This window comes from Patella vulgata, chromosome 3 (genome assembly GCF_932274485.2).
Source record: "Patella vulgata chromosome 3, xgPatVulg1.2, whole genome shotgun sequence".
Lineage (NCBI taxonomy): Eukaryota > Metazoa > Mollusca > Gastropoda > Patellidae > Patella > Patella vulgata.
Window position 1 is genome coordinate 49506521 of NC_065881.2, and position 21924 is coordinate 49528444.

Consider the following 21924-nt stretch of genomic DNA (forward strand, 5'->3'; position numbering starts at 1 on the left):
AGTGAAATAAGTTAAAGCCAGACATCGAATTGTTAAAGTATCTGGATTAAATCACTGAATGAGATAGAAAATAATATATATCACTATTATAGACAGATGATAATATGTAGAGTAATTTATAAAGACATGGGTCCGCGTAAGAAAAATAGATCTTCGGAATTAATGTAAATTTCTGTTGTATTTATACAGAAACTAAAATCCCTGAAGTGCAATATTTTAACCGTTATCTCAAATGATCTCATTAAAACATATTCATGAAACGTAAAATCCAATCTGGCATCGGGGTTTTAAAGGGTACCATCCATTTGAGAGACAAACAAGAACGTTTTCGTACTATGGTTCCGACTGAAGTGTTGCGAACAACTAGCCTGTCATAGCAATGTCTCCTCTTGGATTATAGTATAGTCTGCCTACAAATTGGAATTAATGGTATTACAAGCAAAGACCTACTGAGGTGTATAATATTCCCATAACAACCAATAGGCTGTTGGGGTCAAATTATATTTAGTTTTCTGGAACCCACACTCTTGCATCATAAATATAATAGAGATAGAAATGGGGTTTAACGTCCACTAGACCCGGGCTAGGTCATTTCGGGACTAACATGTGGTTCAATTTTATTTCAATAATTTACTTGCGCGTAGGGTTCTTTAGTAGTGGGAGTAAACCGGAGGACCCGGAAAAAATCCACGAGGTTGGACAGGCGACCATACGCCTTGTCACTTACAGCATAAAACTAATAATGTGTTCTTACCGGGTTAACTCGCCAGTTTATAGACAATATTTCTCTGCCTTAAAACCGACCTGTTCACTTGATTCGTTACTTAACCCTTGTGAGTAAACAAGGGGCATTTCGGGACCCCACGACCATATCCTTAACGTTTGCGAGGAACTGGTTCATTTTATTGTCTAGCGAGAATTTTATTCATTGTCAGCTATACTTAATGTCGAGTATAATGCTGAAAATAGAATGGAAGTGAGGCAATGACAGCATTCATCATTTGACAGGAAACTACGAGTATTACATCATCGGACACAGGGGGACTTGTGGACTCCCCCCTTCCCTTTCCTTTCAACATTTTTCTGGTTTCAAGTGTCTAATATGTTCTACTCTCGGTGCAAGCTTTGTATTTGGAATCTTTCTGATGATATTGTGTTGGTCATTCTAGTAATCTAGATCTGAAAGCAAATCTAGGCACTCTATCAACCCCATCAAAAGAAGATTCTACATGGAAATGACAATTAAGTTATTTGTAGATTTGTATGGTTTCAAAAATACCTTATAATTTATATCGTCACTGTTAATACCTAAAATATTTTTTTTTTACTCTCATTGATTTTTATTCAGTCTTTACATGAAGCTATATAGTTTGATCATATTTGAATAAAATTATGCATCCAAAAAACAATTTCTGTCCGGAGTCTTAGATTACCCATTATTGCCGACAATGTTTTTCGTGCGACGTGTCCGCACAAGGGTTAAACACATGATATAAGTATCTTACACCAAAAGAACGCATTGATACCCATGGTCAAATTTTAAAGCTGAAATCCTAAATACATGACCATAAACGGGAAAATCAATTTAGCCTTGACAAAAATTTTTATCTTACGTGATATTTCACGTGAAGTTCGCTTCCCAGTTTACCAAATTTAAAGCAATCGCTAATATTTATTGCATGCTCTTGGTGATGGATGGAAGATCGCTGATGTTATCGAGCTTAGTAAGAGCAGGCTTCCAAACAGTTGTTAACAACACTCAGTAATTAGTGTGCAATTTCTATGTATAATTTCATTAGAAATACAATATCATTTCAGATAAAAATAAGTTCTATGGACTTAAGTATGCCAGAGGGGTGATGCCTCTAAGTAATCATATACATGTTGATGTGTAGTAGTTCATTGCTCCAAGGCGAGACATTATAGTATATTCTACAGTATTGGATATTGCAAAATAACAAATTGGAAATACTGACAGAATAAACCTATAGTACTAATTACTTTTCTTTTACCACATCAGGTGGCAAATTAAAAACGACCCAGTAAAAATTAGTTTCCATTTATCATCATGTCAAAAGACCCGGCGTGTCATGCTCTTCTACGCAGCATGGGTACTGTTCTGGAGCTTTCAGGTGAAATGTTAAAACGCTGCACGTAGGTTATTAGAGATAAACGAAGTACTATTAGGAGGGTCGAGTTCAAGATTAATGTTGTCTTGTATCGAGTAACTCGGTCTCTATACAAGTCTAAATATGAGTACTGGTCAGATTTCTAATATGTTTATAGTTTTGGGTGAAGATGTACAATATCATAATATAGAAACACTGACATGTCACTTTGAACAGTTGCTCCCCACATTTTGAAAACAGCCATTCTCCACCCCAACACTTCATTCCGGTTATGTATTAGACACCCCTCAACTTTTGGTAGTTGCTTATCATAACATTTTCAAAGTAACAATTTTCCATTGTAATATTTCCTCTCCCCAGTTATCATTTTGATGCCCTCACACTTTCTTTAATCAAATACTGATATTTTTTAGAATTATTCATTTAAAGTTCTAATTATCTTTTAAAAGTTATCTGTTATTTGTTACTAACCTTGATGCCCTCCCACGTTTCTCATCTCAACACCCAATCAACACAATATTGTGAATTTAGGATCGACGGTATATTTTGTTTACACACAATGACAGATAATATACAAATAAAGATAAAGCTATAATGGTAGTAGATGGCCCCTTCTACTTAACACCACACAATGCTGTTGTAAATTCAACCACTTTGACGCCATCCAGCGTCACGTACTAAATAACACTAATTTGTCAGTTTGTATTTATGGACCTTGAATTCACCCCTTAAAATCGATGGTACACTTGTTTATGGCCAATATTATGCAATTATTTAACTAAATCTTCGAATTAAGAAACTGTCTTGACAACTTAATGTCCATTCGGAAGGAAACAAATTTGATTTCTAGATTCAACTTTGGTTAATTAGGTTTTTTCTCAGGTTAATTTTGAAGTGCTCCTAGAATGGCAATTATAAACTTCAGACGCAATGATGAAGTCTTCAGTATTTCTCTTATTATACCCTTTCACTATAATTGATTGACATAATTATCTTCCAAATTGCACACTTATTTAATGCATCCATCGAAGGAAAGCAAAAACTGGATTATTTTATGGTTTTGAGTTAGTTAAGTCGTAGAGAACCATACAAAACCTGCATACTACGTATCCAAAGAAATATGTGACTATACCATTGTGTAGTTAATAAAGGACGCATGAATAACTAAACTTCGCTTCCTGGTCCTAAAATGGAAATTATATTTATACGAGTTATTTTGATAAAATATCGATTGATAGTAATTTATACTATAGATGGTAAACCTTTATAGATCAATGTAAATTGAGTAAACAATACATAAGTTGCTAAGGTCTCTATCATGTTGCGCCTAATCCGATATAGTTTGTCTTTTTCTTTTTAACATTCGAAATTAATTACTTGTATTTGACATTATTTCTATTTCATATAATGTATGTTTTGCATTGTCTTTATGGATCTAGTTAATCTAAATATACACATTTGTTTGGATCTCTATTATTTTGGTCTTAATGCGATATAGTTTGTCTTTTCCTTTTTTTTTTACCGGAGAATGACATTCGAAATTAATTACTGTATTCGACATTATTTCTATTTCATATAATTAATGTTTGCGTTCCCTGTATGGGTCTATTTAATCTAAATATACTGTTTGATTATAATCTAAAGTGTATATAAAATATGACATGATATGTAGAATAATATTATTGCATGACAAGTGTATATAAAACATTATATGATATGTAGAATAATATTATTGCGTGCTGGTCGTAGTTTGTTTTACAGATGGATTTCTTGATTGTTAGAAGCCACGAGCAGCAAGTTTGTTTATTCTTGCTGGAAAACCAATATGACGCGTCATCACAGCGTTGGCAGTAAGAGATTCTTACTTTTACGAAGGACCACTGTTTTGCTGTCCTTTTCTGATTGGGTTAAAGACTTTGGTCTCCCATAAATCCTCAAATGTCCAAATGTGGGAAAAAAGGTATTTTCAGTAAATTTGCTTTTATTTCCTCTTGTTCTTATATAGCAAATAAAAAGCGATGCATTAATTGTTAATAAGAACTACACTCATACTTCCTGCCTTCTAGGTCAATATGTACAGATATCCCGTATCCTAAACCTGGAATTTTACTGTTTCAAAACCCTGAAGTGGTAATTTGAGCTTCACCTCTCGTTGGGATTTTTTTTCAAATATTGATCGACGTCTCTAGCACCAACACTTTTGTTGGTATCATATAAGCTTAAAAGTACAATACCAGAGTCCATAGAATAGCAATAAATGATTGTACATTTCCTCCTGAAAAGGCTTTATTGAAATTTGCATATTTAAATATTATAACTACTGTTCTCGTGATAATCAACTAAACAATATAGTAATTAGAATTGTTTAAGTTGTTGGGGATTAACCATTTTACGTAATCGTAGTGAGGCAACTGGTAAGTTTGTTTGTAAGTTAGTAACGGTTTCTATAGATTTGGGAACTTAACAACTCAAAGATAATTATATAAACCCAAGAAACAGCCAGTTCTCTAGTTACGTTTACTAACTATAAACTTATTAGAAACCTGACCAGTTGTTCTCGTATTTAGGTATGTGTAAATATATTAGGTTTAATATCAAGTTTCTAAGTTTCTAAGAATAATTAATAATAGTTATTATATTCATTTTAACTTGATATCATAAATTATTCATATTCAATATTATTTTGTAATACTTACTGTATTTTTATCATTCATATTTTGAGTTACGTTTACTAACTATAAACTTATTAGAAACCTGACCAGTTGTTCTCGTATTTAGTTCCAGACAGAGATCATCCTTTATATAAATATCATGTCTTATTGGTAGAAATCGGATACGGACGAGATGGTAAAATGAACGTATTGAATTCAAATTATTTTGTTCATGCACGTCGGATAACCCCGGGAATTCGGCCATTAAGATTTAGCCATAAGGAACCTCCGATGAAGAAATAATTAAATGCAGCTACAGTTACCGACCTACAATCTAAAAACGTTTTGGATCAAGATCGTTTCATATCTGGCAGCTTCATATTAGAATAACCTTCCCAATTCATTGAAATATTGCCCATCCTTATCGAATTTCAAATCCACATTGAAGATTTAATTATTTCAATGGTTAGCGCGTACGCGATGTATCATAGCGTCTATCATTGATACCCCCCCCTCTCTCTCTCTCTCTCTCTCTCTCTCTCTCTGCGTTTTGATAGATATTACAGAAGTCATTTCCTATTATGATTAGTTAATTTCGAACTAGTGTCTTTGAGTCTCGTATAACAACCCTTTGTCTACATAGAAAATGTCAGTGTAGCTGTTACCACGCTCTTGTTGGTAATACCCCCGTCAGACCGGGGTGGCGTCCTTATTGCGCTGCTACGGCGACGGAAAATGTCTCCGAGCGGGTCAAGATCGTCCTAAGCGTGGTGGAAACGCCAGATATCGTGATATGGTCTCCATGGTCGCCATTGATCGCCGAGTCACGAAGTTTGTTTTGGGCATGTTCAACCATGGCAATTATATAAACTTTGTATTTTATTTTGAAGTATCTAACGATTCATATCACACATCGGTGGGTTGTCGAATTCGTGGTTGAAATATGAATATGTTTACATGATTAGGCTTATCGTATCTAAACTACATCGGGATAGGGCACAAGTCTATATACGTATATCAATACCGTATTTGCAGCATATCATCTCTCTCAAACTCAAGTTCTTAACCGTAAAGTGACAATCGATGCTCATGTACCCACTCCTGTCAAAATAAAATCGAGCCATTAATTTAAAAAATATGGGAAAATGTACTGCCTGATCCACTGTCTGGGATTTACACGAAAAGAAATCTCAATATTCTTCACGAGTGTAAAAGTGGAGATATAAAGAAACTACGCTCTTCACAACAATTGTAGACGAAAGTTTGGTTAATTACTCCCAAGTGAAGTTTTCTTTATGGCTTAGAGCTAATAAATAGTCCCATAAGCTGCTCCCTAGATCATATTCTACACATGGTTTTGTCACTATAAGCCTATCAACAGAAGCTAAATTCCACAACGGAAAGGTTATCACTCGATTCAGTTTTGATCAGTGGTAAAGGAACAAGGCATCAAAACACGCCTGATCCATATTAGTACAAACTAGTACTGTGTCGTTGCTAAAGGAGCATAATCTCTATTAAATCATAATAAAGTATAGAATTTGGTTAATCTGATGAGTCGAAACTTACTAGCACTACTGAAACAGTTATGAAATATCGAAAGTCATAGTTGTATCATTTATAAGTAATTAATAAAAACAAAACCGTCTTCATTAGCTCAACCGGAGCAGAAGAATAGGATGTTAAACCCATTAGATTTATTAAACAAAACCTTGTAATTCCCCTAGAATTAAAAACTAACAGTAGTCGCTCGCTGTGTCAAACTTGGTGAATTTATTGGAATTGATTAGTTTTTAAGAATTGTATGTTTTTTGCCTGGCAACCTACTTTAATTTAAATACAAAATCGGTTATATCCCAACCTCGCCACGATCTGTGGACCCAATATTTTAAATGTAAACAGAGACAGATTCCTACTTATATTAAACGTTTATTTGTCCCATTTTTTAAAAACCCAGTTCATTTGTTTTCGCAAATATCACCTATAGACACCAGTAATCCGGTTAGCTTTATACATTTTTTTCAAAAGATTTTATAAAGCGCAATTATGGTAAAATGTCATTAACAGCTTTAGACCAGACCATCCATTTGTCGGTAGGATGATAGAGTAGAGCTTATATCATTATTGCACTTGCATGGCGACTTTAAAAAAAATTGAAAACTCAGGCGTAAAAACACTTTTTGAATAAAACGTTACACCAAATGATTTGCACATACAACCATGCTGGATTGAAACTCTTTTATGTATTAGAAATAAATATTAAAGTATAAAATGTTAACGAGACATTCCACTCATCGTTCTCAATCTTCAAGGTACAAAAACTACAATAAGTGCTCACCCCTATTCTTCAATACTAATTAATGAGCGATTTAGGAGAAAATTTCTGGATTCTTCCGAGTTAAATAATATTATGTGGATGCACATTATCGGGTTAAGACGAACTGCTGCCAATTACTTCACATCATATATGCAATCCGTATTGTTCTGATATGGCGTTACTTAATAGTACATTGGACCGGTCCTAATAATTAATCACCGATATGAGCGTTTTGGTCAATAGCGCCCAAAATATTGCCAAGGTAATATATGTTAAACGTACATATTCTACATATCCAGAATTTATATGATTTCATAAATACATCACTGAAGTATGTATAATTGAAATTTTGCCAAAGCTCCGTAATACCGACTGGTAAAAACAATGGCTTGCACTGATCGACGTGTTGCAGTACTTTGGCGCCTTTGACAATAGAAGGCTATTGACGGTTCTTGTCAATTCTTCGTAGGACCCCATTGAACAATCCTTCGTTACCTGGTAACAAAACTGACAAATACGTCTAATAAACAGATAGACTCCTTTCATACACAGACTGTGAATGTAAAGCGGGGGTGGGGTGATTTGTGTGCCTCCTCGATGATATCACTTCGGTGAAACGGGCGTTAAATAAAACTCTTTCACAAAGGCTACATGAACTTGATGAAGCTTGCAGTGTTTTATAAATATTAAAATTAATATTGTTTTATATTATAATGATGTTTCCTATTTAACAGTTAAGAATTTTAGAAATATGTACTTAACTGATATGGATAAATTGTTAAATCCTACATATGAGCAAAATTGCTTAGTTATGAATTCCAATGCTTGTATTCTACTTGGATGATATACAAATTACGAGTACCCTAGTTCCTTGTGGGCGTTCTCGGTTTAAAATGTATAACGTTTATATTTTAATATGTAATGCAATAAATAAATATTATTGTTATTGTGAATAAAGATATTATATTGTTGATCCAATCTCTTAAGAGTATGAATTTCTAATATTTGATCAGGTTAACGCGTGAATAAGGTGCACTATTTTGTTTTCAGAGCTTTACTTGGTATTATCTTCTTAGAAATGAAAGCTTGAAATTTCAAATAACGATCTATGACTAGGAAACGAAAGAATATAAAAAATATATCAGACTATCCTCCGGACATTTTTTTTATTTAGAGATAAAAATGAGATGTATAGGAGCTGGTCTTTATTTTTGATTTGGGATTTATGCCTTATTCAGTTCCATTAAGCGTGGTTTAATGGTCGAGAGAGAGAGAGAGAGAGAGAGAGAGAGAGAGAGATGGGGTTTAACGTCCACTCGACACAAACTAGGTCATTTCGGGACTAACATATCCTTTAATTATTTATTTTAATAATTCGCTTGCGCGTAGGGGTCTTTAGCAGTGGGAGGAAACCGGAGGACCGGAGAAAAAAACCACGAGGTTGGACAGGCGACCCTACTCCTTGTCACGTACAACCGGGGATTCGAAACCACGCCAGTTGTTAATGGTCGAGAGCGAGACATTAAGTAATTTTATATTGAAATAACACGATATTACGCAATGTCTTAAGCTCGAGACCATTAAACAACTTAAAATACAGACTCGCACGTGCTTTGTAATGAAATATGCCAGACGGGTCCAAAATTTTAACTAGTATAAATAATGTACGCTTGGCATATTGCCCGTACCATTATTTGAAATAATGATACGTCAGCTTCAAAGGATTAAATACATCTGTATTTTAATATTACTTAATGCCATTTTATCATGTCAATATTATAGCAAGCTTGATGTATATCTGTGTAAGTTTTACATCTTGGAAACATATTTTCAGCGTCGTCGTATCGGCTATTGTGGGTTTATTGATTTTATAAACACGAGGTCATTTCTGTCATATTGAGCTTTAGCTGTTGACCTTTCCTCTGTAAGATGTACAAGTAGACCTGGTCAGTAGTTGGGGAAACAGCAGACAAGTGTCATTCGGTTACATGCAATTTATGCTTATATGAACCTATTAATCACGTAATTACCAATATCAGACAATCAAATGACAAGCGCTTGCCAATGGGATTCCAACGACTGACCATAAGAAATATAACAAGTCTTGACAAGATTATCGAAGTTTAGAAAGCAATTCTACTACAATTCAAACCATTTGTCACATAATATCTGCATAGATATTGTAACATGAGACCTTGTAGATAAAGACTCCGCTAATCCTCATTATTAAAGCCCCATTCACACCTTACCGGTAATCGGCCCTACAGTGAGAAAACCGTATGGGATCGGGGACAAACCGTATTCAACAGTAGGTCGCTATGATGGTTTTAAAATGGTGACGTGTACTAGGGTGAACCGTGGAAGAACACCGCAAAATAGCGACTGGTGGTGGCATCGTATCACTACCGTAAGTTGCCGTGGTGAATCGGGATATACCGGGACAAACCTTACACAGATCTTGATGATGTGCAGTGGTAATAAATGTAGTGGCACCGTAGTCGAGACGCGAACTAGACTGACTTCCCGCCAAAACGGCCCTTGTTTATGAGCCGGGAAAATCCTAGGTAAACCGCGGTCATTTCCGGCAATGTGTTACGCATCTTAGTGTTAAGTGTTGTCTATATGTGCCCCTTAACAGCCAACATACCAAGATACAAATCCTTGGTGAATTAGTTAGGATCTACAGCTTGGTCACCTCTTGCCATTATTTTTGTCTAATACTTTTGAACATATGTTAATTCGAAGGTTAGCACTTCACTTTAGCTGTCTCTACAATTTGGCAACTAACCCTCTATATAATATTCCCATGATGAATAACCGCAGACTACAAAATTGACACAAAGTGTGTTTTCTCCCAAGGGACACACGTAAACAAATTATTAATATTTTTTTTTGTAAACATGAACTAAACATATGCAGTCTCAAAGTAGTATTAGTTTGTCACGCAATAATCGAGCCAAGACAGCATACCCTATAGATCGCGGAAACAAGAGTTGACGAGGTCATTTGTTTGGACCTCACAGGATTCGCCAATCGTAAGTAAATTAATGGATGCCAGGATTATTTTAAAGCTATAGATGCCACTAATGCCTATTTCCAATAATAATTTAATTATATCATGACGTCTATAACCGGTATGCAGTCTTCTGTTCCGCGATTTTCATTGCGAGGATAAATAAATATAGGTTTCTCGGTAACGAAACCAGAACACAAGAAGGTAAGGCGTGCGGCAAATCGGATGATAATTGTAGCCTCTCAAGTGTTAACAACATTTTGTAACAACAGGAACACCTCTGGAATTTGTGGTTAAAAATCTTTAAACATCAATAACTATTGCTCTTGTCTAAGTATAGAAAACCTATATACATTTTTAAAAAGATCGGTTTATAATTTAAGCCTGTACAAGGTTTCTAAACAAAGCGAAATAGTTGTAAATCAACATGTTTGTTCATTTTCATATTCGTATCAATTTCAAAAACGATAAATGGTTTATAGTTGCCTCTCTGACAAGAAATGTGAACAATCGACGGACAGCCAGGTTGACGGCAAAATAAGATCACATTTGAAATAAACTGAAATGGGGTTATGAAGACGGGTATATGCCATGTAGTAGTCTATGAGGGAAATTCTGAAAGGACAGCGACCTACTTATATTTCGAATTCCCAATTCCCATTGTACTTTTATGTGTATGCCATTGAGTACACGAGACCTGGATATTTCGTCCCGTTGGAACAATTATACCTTGTCTTGACCCCCGGGTCCTTTTGCCGGGCGCTATACTGCAGGCTTCGAATGTTATATTAATTATCACACAAGCTCAAATTTAACCCGCTAGACCACCGACTGGCTTAGATATTGAGTCGACAAGACAATGTCCACATTATCTGAGTTAAACGGTATTATGACCGGAGACTTCCTATATTATCATGGCAATGGTACTTGAAAATGGAGAATATGAATGGTGGGCGGATCCTCCACCTGACTATGTCTTGTAAGAATATTCAGAATTTCGCTCAGAATAAAGTATTAATTTATCACTTAATACTGCGTGCATGATTTCGATACATTTTATTTACATATTTCGTGAAACTATTCCAACAAGTTTTGGGTAAATATATTAAACATTTCGACCTGCAGAGCGATTGCAGGGTTACCAGTAACATTTTTAGGTATAATACATGTATGAATATTGTATAAGGCACGGTAAATAATTTAGTCAACAAATAAACGATGGTCGACAAAACAACGCATCTAGTTTACATAATAATTAATAAGCCACCCATTGACAAATAAATAGCCCTAAATCACAAGCCCTACCCCATTAATGACTGATGCCGAACTAAATAGCACCGAAAACACTCCTGATCCATGATTTCTTTTGGCTTCACCATTAAGATTGGGTAACAAAATGTATAGCTCAAGGCTTTACTTTTTACAAGTCACTTCTGTCATTCTGCTGGTGACTTACCGATGGTAGAATTACAGTTAGGAACGACATACCTGTTGTTGTTACATAATAGTAGAGCGTTCAACCTCACTTTGTTTCATTTCATTTCATTTGGATCACAGTGTACGATAATGCAATGGTCAACATAAATCTGTGTTTAATTTTTAAGGCAACAGAGCAACATAATCCTAGCTTTGCGCATCAAAACATGTCCTCACTGTTGACTTTATTACACACAACGTTAGAAGATTCTGTCTTTAATTAAATATAAATAGCATATAAATGTACGAATCGATCGTATCTATTATGTTCTTTGCGCATCCAAGGTATAATTGGCTCAGGTCCATTGGTCTAATAAGATAATTTTGTTTCTTCCTTTGGACATATTCAGGAAGGGCTACGAGTGGCAGCCTTTGTGTCTAAACCACGAATTATCGATAACATATGCATGCTTTGCTATTATTAATTGAAGAGCTTTCTCTAGAGCCATGTACGCGGCAGTATGGGCAAATGACAATTTTATTTCTCTTTAGTGCTACGGAGATCTAATGATAGCTTTTAGTGTGGCGCACCCGTCCCCCTTTTCGTAGACAAGCAAAAGGGTATGATCAAGCCCCCGTCCTTTTAAAAATACACAGAATGTCCAGATTGCTCCAAAAAGGTTTTAAAATATCAGACATTTCTCTGCTGGCCGACCACTCGTCCATCTCCAACACCCTTAGTAGTCTCGGCTACCCATTTAAATACCGGGTTTCTTTGTCCCAAAGGACGTAAATTGCATAGCGATGTTACATGCCTATCTTAATTATTTTGTTTGCGATATTACACATTGAACTGCTTTAGGCAAGACAATCCAATGTGTATTAGAAAAGCAGATAAATTAATCAAATTCCCAAAATTTGGTACAGAACTCACAGAGATTGAACGAAGTTAAATATCAAAATTTTCTTAAAGAATACTACCAAGTCCGTATCCGTACGTACCCGATTACACACAGCGATGCGCTTCTTCAGATTGTGATGAATTCTTTTCGCTGGAGTGAAACCGTATATATCAAATACCATTTATTAATTTGATTTTATTTGGAGCATTTTCGAATTGGTGGGGGTGGGGTTGTGGGCTGGTCAGTCGAATCTTTGGCTACGCTGATGCCGATATGCGCGAATTTCGCATATTTCCATGACCCTGTCTAGGGTTTTTTTTCACTGCCTTGTTTCTAACCACGCTTTAATAATTGTAGAACTGCTGATCTGAAGAAAGTGACGAGCAGAAGTTTTATATCTGTAAATAATGCAGTAGTCTAGACTGAGATCCGAAGGTTCATATGTATAAATATCTCATATGAAAAAGATGAAATTAGGGTAAATGATTCAAACGCGTCAATAACGTATCCAATAATTAAAGGATATGTTCATGTTTGAATGACCAAACATCATGAAGGAGCCCCAAAGTATGTCCCCAAGAGTAAAATTTTAAAAGTTGGTTACATTTTATACAAACTTTTGGTTAGGTAAGTTAATCAAGTTTTTCAATGCAAAATTTAATTATCTGGAGTCTGTATACCATTTCAACAAACGTTTGCTAACTATGCTTGTGAAATCTCACACGATAAGTGGTATACAGTTTCCAAACCCGAAAATAATTCAGCACACAAAAAACTGATCTTCCACCCAGCTTTAAGAAAGAAACTGATAGGGGCTTGGTTATATTTGTTGCAATATACTTTAGCATTATTTAGCGAATCTCGGTGAGTGTGGTACCATATCCACTTTTCTAATAAACATAGGACTGTTTGTTTTGGGTAGAGTGTAACAGGGAAGCGAATTTTTCAGCATACACATAATTAAAATAGAATCAATCATTGCTACTAATAATTATTCTTCTGGACTGGATACAGCTATTATTGCTAACTTTAAACCAAAATACTAGATTGCGGATAGAAATGACAACGAGCATACGATATGCTATTCAGTGTGCTATAAGGGAAATTTTGCCCTGGCAGCGGCGCTACGACTTACTCTTATTGGAATTTCAACTGTCAGTTGATCTTTAGCATGCTGAAACTAGTGTTGTACATCGAAGCCTCGGTTTTTGGCAGGTTGGATAGAGATTATTCTGGTTAAATGAAAACCAAATTTAACAAAATACTGAATGGACTCATGGACAGGCAAATATGTGCTCCATTTTGTTGCAAGTTCAATATCAATGATAGGTATATAGTTCTAATTAATAAAACAATATTAACAGTAACCAGGTCTATATCCCATTCTGAAAACAGTGACCCCCAACCCAATCTACTTCGGCTAATTCATGAAAACTTAATACTAAAATAAGGATGAGGCGCTTTCTCATTGGTGAACGGTTAAGATCCTCCAACAAATATTAATTTTCTTAAAATATTTTAATTAAAAGGAGCTAAATCGCTAATATCTGGGACCTAGAAATTGACACAAATGGGTAGCAACGCATATAATAATGTAATATGAATGTATATAAACTGATTAACATTCAATCGTTTCTGTTTTTACTATAATTTCTAATCAGTCATGTTCCGCGAAATACGCCAGAAGTCTCAATTGAATGGCAATCTCTAAAGTCTGGTTATTCCAGTCTACACCGATAGTATTTGTTGCGCATGCTCTCCAAATAAGAAAATGAGGTCACCGTTTGACATGACTTGAGGAATATGTCTAGCCTCTTTCTTTGGGTCCCTTGTTTCAAATGGCACTGAAACGTATATTGGTGCACGATTCGTGCACCAATGGTAAAATGTTTAGTTTATCTTAAATATTGGATACCAGAAGCCCATCTTTTCCCAGCAAGATCACAACATCAATGTTGATTTAAATTGACAAATAATTATATAATGTTGAAGACTTTGGATGATATTGACTTGGTGATCAAAGCCTTTCAGTAGATTATGCAGAAGGTTGATCTGCGCATTACTGAAGGCACTCTATCAAGAAATGTCTGTAGACTGGTTCTGAAGCATCCTATTACTAGGCCAACGTTCTGTTGGTACAGTAATCATAACATTATTAAGCAAATTTGACTGGTACTAAATAACTGACTAAGAAAACCAAATTTTGCATTGGATATAAGCTGATATTGTTTTAATATTATTCAGAGACAACATACAAATCTATATTATAACACAAATCATTACAATGTCAATACTTGTCAAAATAACTGAATATTTAGCAATTGTGTAAAACTATAAGCTTACATTACATCGTTATTAGCGATAGTTGGAAATCAAAACCTGCTTGATTCAGAAGTCCCAATTTAGGCATTGGCTCTAGCTTAGTACCTCACAATCCGTTGGGGCCTTGATGTTTATCACGCAATTAAATGCGTTAATAATCTATCACAATGTGCATTTCTGGCTAACTTTCTGCCTAACTATGATCCCCTGCATGTCGACTACTGTGACCCGAGCTTTATTCTAGTCAAAATACGCCAATATAGGGGTCAACCCACCACAAAATCCCTTAGAAGATTTTTGGGCACCAACTTGTTGAGCACCATCCCCTATACATCATACTAAAAATCCATGAATTCCCCCGAAAACCTTTGTCGGGAGAGAATATCCATGGTTTTCGGCAATCTGATTAAAACACAGATCTATATTTCGTTTCGTTTTTTTATACTTTCGATGGTCCACACTACATGAAAATCTGACCTGTTGTATTGGATGGTCGTGTCAGAGGTACGAGCGGCTTTTAACCCTATGTCGCCAGACATTGATTAGTCAATCGGGATTGACGCTTCTAGTGGTTCACCCACAGTTCCGTACATCACACGCCACGAACTCACCGTAACACTAACAGGCCGTTTCATTGACTAATCCCTCACTACAACCAGAACGCCGGTAATATAACAACTCTTCCAGATCCTAGTGTAGTAAAGACAAGTAAAACGAAATTTTGAACTAGAAAAAAAACGAAACGAAATAGGATCTGTGTTTTAATCATTGGTTTTCGGTGTATTTTCAGTATGATGTACAGGGAAAGGTCATCTACAAGTTGGTACCAAAAAACCTACTAAAGGAATTTGTGGTGGGTCTTCCCGTAATTTAACTAGACTATTATGGTGGTATGCTATTGACCTGACTATTTCGGAATCCAAAACCGAATGGACAATTATTACACACATGTCCAAAAATGCAGATTTACATACTTATCAGCGTGTTTTGTATTTGGGTGCTATATGAAATCAGCAAATTAAATCCGGGGTCGGCACCTCTTTGTTTAAAATACCATTAAACAAGGATAACAATATATTGCCGATAAACGTATAAGACACAATGTTGTGCTGTATTCTTTTTATCTAAATGCCGTTTTGCATTGTCTTAAAATTATCACTGGCAATATCAAAGTACTTTTACATGTATCTTGCTTTGTAGACCTGCAATGTGTGATAAATTCCATTAACAGATTGAATATGTTGTTAGTACTCAAACTTGGCAGCGAAGTGTTTAAAAAAGAATGATTCAGTAATTCATTTAAATAGAATACTCAGATTAATAGCAATTTCGTTTTTCATAGAAATAAATTCCATTTTATGGAATGGTAATCGAATAACATAAATATTCCTTAAACCCAGGAACTGACATAATAGATCACGACGGCCCTGGGAAGTTAAGTGGGTTTGGCAATGGAAGTAAATGAAATTGAACATGTTAGTTGGATGAATTGTAAACAAATGGACACGGGGCCAAATAGGATGTATTGATCATGTGTAGGTCTTCAATACAAAGATCGTGAATGGAAGTAGTGTTTGCTGTAGTCGAAGATATCTGTTCTTTATCCACTCCGTGTTCCGGTCCACCTTCCTCTCTAGCTTAACCTTTCCATAGTGCAAACAAGACGCCGGATATTGACCCTTAGCCAAATTTGTTAAGCGTCTCCTAAGAGATTAAAGGTTATGATACCAACAATGACCTTGTTTTAATATATAAGCGTGTAATATTTTTTATCCGTATGTAGTCCGATGAAGCCTGTTGATTTGAGCGTTGTTTTTTTAAGGACCCCCGCCCCATTATTTTCTAAAATTTTATCAAGAAGAAAACAATTTTTGATAATAAAAATGAAAGTTAAACAACTTGTGGAATTGAACATTATTGGTGAAGTAGGCATCATTCATAGATACAAATACCTAGTGATATAAATAATTTGGTATTATTAACTCATTATTTAAGATGTTCAAAGGCTTTTGTTATATATTAGTGTTCATTGATTGCTAATTTCAATGTAAAGCCAAGCAAATGAAACATAATATGCTGCGCGTTTTTACTAAGTGAATCATTTAATGATGGTGTTAAATCACTATGGCTAGCCTAGTAATTAAATCCAACCTCTTTATGTTATTCTACGCGAGCAAGGTGACCCGAAATTACTTAATATAAGACGTTTAGTACATACTTACCGGAGACCTGGTATAGGCTTTTTTCTCTATCTGAATCGATCGAGGTATTAAAAAGAGCACCATAAACCATTTTAGTGATTAGACAGATAATGTGCTGTTAAAACATAATTACGCAATTTTGTGGCATGGATTCGAACGCTGTTAGGGTTGTGAATCATTAAGTAGTTGAATACAAATGATACAGCAAATAGTAATTTATCAGGGAGTGGGTTTATTCATTTATCATCAGCGGAGATCATTTCCATATAATTTCATATGGTTTATGGATATACTAAACATTAAAGAGGAATTAGTGATAACATACAATCCATGATAAATTGTACGTATACATATATATATATACAAATGCATTTATTATTTTCATATCTGCAGAAACTAACACGACACTCTTCCTTGTTACTAGAAAACTAAATGTGCTGGTTACGAAATAAAACGCGCGCATATTCGTTGATACAACAAAGTTATCATAAGATGTTGTAATACGGCTCCGTTATAACATGCTTTAAAGCAGGAAGTTCCAATAGAGTGTAACATTTATTACTCTTACTAGGAGAAATGAAATAGTTTTTAACGCCCTACCACTCCACATCGCCTGGGCTATAGAAGACGGGCGTACGCCATACAGTGTGCTATTAAGCAAATTTTGCTCGGACAGTGGCACTACTCTTACTCGGGTATATGGATATTTCACGTCCGTACTTTATCAATTATGCATATTTTTTTTGTTACCCATGTCTTGCTATATATTATAAGATTGTATTATTTATTTACCGTGTTTCAATAATATTGCCCCAGTCTATCTATTGATGTTTGTGGATGATGTATTATAAAGACATAACATGGTATCCTATAAACTGAATGTTATTCGTACGGTTCCTCTGGACACACGTGTGAAGAATGGCAATAATATACAATCTGTAATGTATATGGGACTCGATTATTAGCTACGTAGGTGTTGGAATTTACCATATAGTTGAAGTTGAAAATATATGTCAACATTGCGAAACCGTCAGTATGTTCCGGGTAGTTTTGTGCATACATGGTTATGGCTGTTCTATGATTATATTTACCTACCTGAGTATTCTGTTCCTATTTCTGTCTTCATTGAATCAAAAATATCTCTTGGATTGTGGAACTTGAAATACGTGTGGGTGAAATGGTTCTTTCTGAGCCCATTGTGAAGTCCATCAGTGGCAATATGACAAAATAATTCTGTGATGTATCCTTGGCCATTAGGGTCATAAACTAGTTTCACTTTTCTCCAATTGAACGTCGTCAAGACACATTTCATGAATTGATACAAGGAATTGATATGAGGCCCCACCCTTGTCATTGTCTGGAAGGTGGCCTTCTTATGGCGACCGAAGTCACCAGCAATAGCCCCTGCTGTTAACATAGGTATGTTCCAATATTTTATTTGACGTCCCACTGGTGCTGCCGAATAATCACACACTGGCCCAAAAAACACATCAACTTTTTTCTTAGCATAGTAATCTATAGCTTCGTTCATACCATCCGAAATTGAACACTTTGAATCAGCATAATATACAACGAGGTTTACGTACGACAAAATTCGTTGTTTTGCAACCTGCTTTACGGCTACTTCTATAGCAGGTGCAACTCTTTTGACAGAAAACATATATTCCCCATTACTTGGTAATAAAGTCGTTATTTTAGCCACAGAAAAAGAACGGGTTACAGCTTCAGAAAAACGGATTCCGCTAAGGAGCAAAGATATCGTCAAGAGATGCACATATGCCATGTCGATATGTTGGCAATTGACAGTCAAATCTAGTTTAACTCAGATGACAATTTGATTACACATTAAATGCTTTGCAATGTCCAGAAATATGTTTGATGCTCAATCCTGTCGGATTTAGCCGAAAGATATGTGGATCCCAATAACCTTGGGTAAATATTTTATCAAAAACGATTATATGAAAGGCAAGTCTAATTTATTGGGGATAAAGCAAGCCTGTTTAAAGCCACTAACACAATCACCAGTTTATTATCCCAAGAGACACATAATTCATGATAGAACACATTTATTTCTTATTATGGTGATTCGGTGTTAGTCAAATATTTGCAAACTATCGGTTCTAATCGAAAACAGGAGCGATGTATTACTGGATCATTACATAAACACACAAATACCGGTGCGATACGTTCAAGGTGTTTAAAATGAAAGTAGGTTGTCTAGACTAAGGTGGATACAGAAGAACTGCAATTCGTGTTTCATAACGGGCAAATAAAACACGCCCACGGATATCATTGTAAATAAGATCTAAAAAAAATTCCAAAATATTTATCACTGAAACACTTATGTTATGATATGGCTATTTGGACACTTTATTAGTTGACTAAATGAATTCCCGGTGTGTTTTTTGTCCGGGTAAATACTCAACAAATCGATTGGTTTATTTTCTCCGGTCTTCACGACATACAATCGCCTCCCAGGCAGTGTTCCTACGGTAGAGATGGCACCTCACAAATCAAATAAGGTTATGTGAAATTGGTTTAAAACTAATGTGACCAAACATAGCTATTGACTACAGGCACTACGCATTTCACGGATGGTACGGTATACACTGAATTGATCATTACTCGCACGGATGTATAAATCCAAGCAACTTCTCAACTTTATATCACACCAATAAAGAGAGGTGACCTAAATTCAACACTTGCCTCTCTGATTCTACCAACTCTGTGCTCTCTAGTCAAATGTTAAATCTCCCTGTAAAAAATAATTAAATATTAGAATAAAACAAACACATTAGGCAGGCGGATAATAATAAATTAATCGATTTAAGTTTATAATTTAATACATATATTGTAAACTCAATAGTAACATTCTATGAAGCACATTCTTTTTATAATCTAAATCGAATGCGGGAATTAACTTCTGTATCTTAAGATACTTTTACTTTTACAGTGCAGTTTAGAAACACAACAGCATAATTTAAGAGATAAATAACAAAATAGACAATACATTCCCAACAAACAATACAACAAACAGCATACGATTACAAATTTTAGAATCTTAACCCATTTCGATGCTGAGTCTGTGATTGCTGCTATATTGTACAATCATACAAAAATAACACAAAGCAAGAGCATGTTTTTAAATTGTATACGCTACACCGACCATACAACCCCCGAGATGCTTTATTCAAGACTTGGCTATTGATGATCAGACTTAAGGTCTTATTTATGGTCGTTATAACGGAATGAATCTTACTTAATGACGGTGTCTTGGGGCTATTCTCAGATCAATTTGTTGATCTTTTCAGCAATTGTTGATTGAACACCCAGGGTGGCAACTATACACCAATCTTCAAGGCTTATTTGCCTCCTAATAACATTAATAAGGAGACAATATTGCTCTCGCTAGTGCGATGCTTGGAGTGTAGTTTACGTTGATTTCTTTGACATTTCCCGTCCATTATTCCTGTCTGTCAAATCTTCTACTCACTTAAGGTATCCGTAACAATCACAGCCGACGAAAGTAACCGAGTCTTGTTTTTAAGAACGTGCTTATCGAAAATAATAAGCAATATGAGGGAATCATAAATCGGTTCCTGTTACGCGAACAGCGTGGTGATGTATTCGAAAAATAGATTTATTATACCTGTTATTGGTTGATGCGAAATTAATAAGTTGAATTATATTTTATATCCAATAACTAAAATAAGTAAAATATCAATAATAGTTTATAAAAGTAAACACTTTCCGTCTAGTTGTACAGCCGCATATTAGCGAAATCTTTGTTATTCATATTAACACAAATCTTTGTCCGTTATTCATATTTCTTCTTATTGTGCATGCATCACCCAATTTGTAATCAATCGCCTATGGGCGTTCTTGCTGACTGGAGGGAACAATCTTATTGATTTTCAATTATAATTTCGGTAACTTGGAAAAGCAAAATCCTTATTTGATCTTCTACAATTTCACCGTTTTCTTATAGACAGAATCCTATTTCCCTTAGATTTCCAAAGTAAGACACCGTGTGAATGAAATCTTGACATGCCTGCCAACTTTTGTTTAATAATTGATTCTAATTGTAGGATTCGAGGTATTGTAACTGTTATTAAAGAGAGGAGAAGTTGTTAAACCCGAAGATCATTGGTCCGTACTTATTTTTCCTTATCGTCTATGACATTTTGTGTCATGTAAAATTTGATGTATGTTTTGAGCATTAGATTTCTCGCGTACAATAATTTAACAGAAACACGGCGTTGTTTATGTTCATCTGTTGTCAAAATGATTTGACCTCTTTTGTGATCCGATGCGATTATGACATTTACAGATAAAGACATACAAGTAGTGTAAACTATGGCTTGCTGTTGTCAATATAGTAGACGCATGTCTATGTTCAATGTCTTGTATCTGTCATCACCTTCCGGACGTACGTGTTACAGCATTTTGTTGTAATGTTAATATTATTGACGACATGAATCATTAGCTTTAATTATTTTAGTTATGTTCTATATAAACAACGATTGGGAACCACATCCAAAACTATCCCCATATTATTTGTTTCTGAATAAAGCATATATTATTAGATATGACTGGGTTAACCATACACATATATTTCAAATAGCGTCATTACATGACAATTGGCCAGTTCTACCAAACCTGTGGATACAGATCACCAATTACTTTCCCGTGTCTCGGTAACCACAATATCGCTGTATGTATAGTAGTGCTCTCCCTTTCCCCTATCAATATTATTTGTTGACAGAATACAAGATCGCAGGTTTGTAAATTTGTACAAAAAAATAATACCATGTATTTAATCTAGCATCGATATTGCTTTTCTATGTATATTAATAATTATTTTCGTTTAAAACAAACAAGTCAGATTTAGTCTCGGTTACCCTGAACCTCATAGTCTTCGTAGAATATTTTTCCGGATGACAGAGACTAATTCAGATTCAGAACAATTTCAC

At 35.1% G+C, this 21924-nt stretch overlaps 1 protein-coding gene across 1 annotated transcript in view; it reads right to left on the minus strand.

Moving 5' to 3' along the window:
* The window catches only part of LOC126815371 (atrial natriuretic peptide receptor 1), a 239454-nt gene extending 219765 nt beyond the window's left edge, over positions 1-19689 (minus strand). The window contains exon 1 of the mRNA XM_050540962.2: positions 18047-19689. Within this exon, the coding sequence (XP_050396919.1) occupies positions 18047-18734 (688 nt within the window). The 5' untranslated portion in view covers positions 18735-19689. The remainder of the gene's footprint in view (positions 1-18046) is intronic.
* Between the last annotated feature and the right edge of the window lie 2235 nt (positions 19690-21924).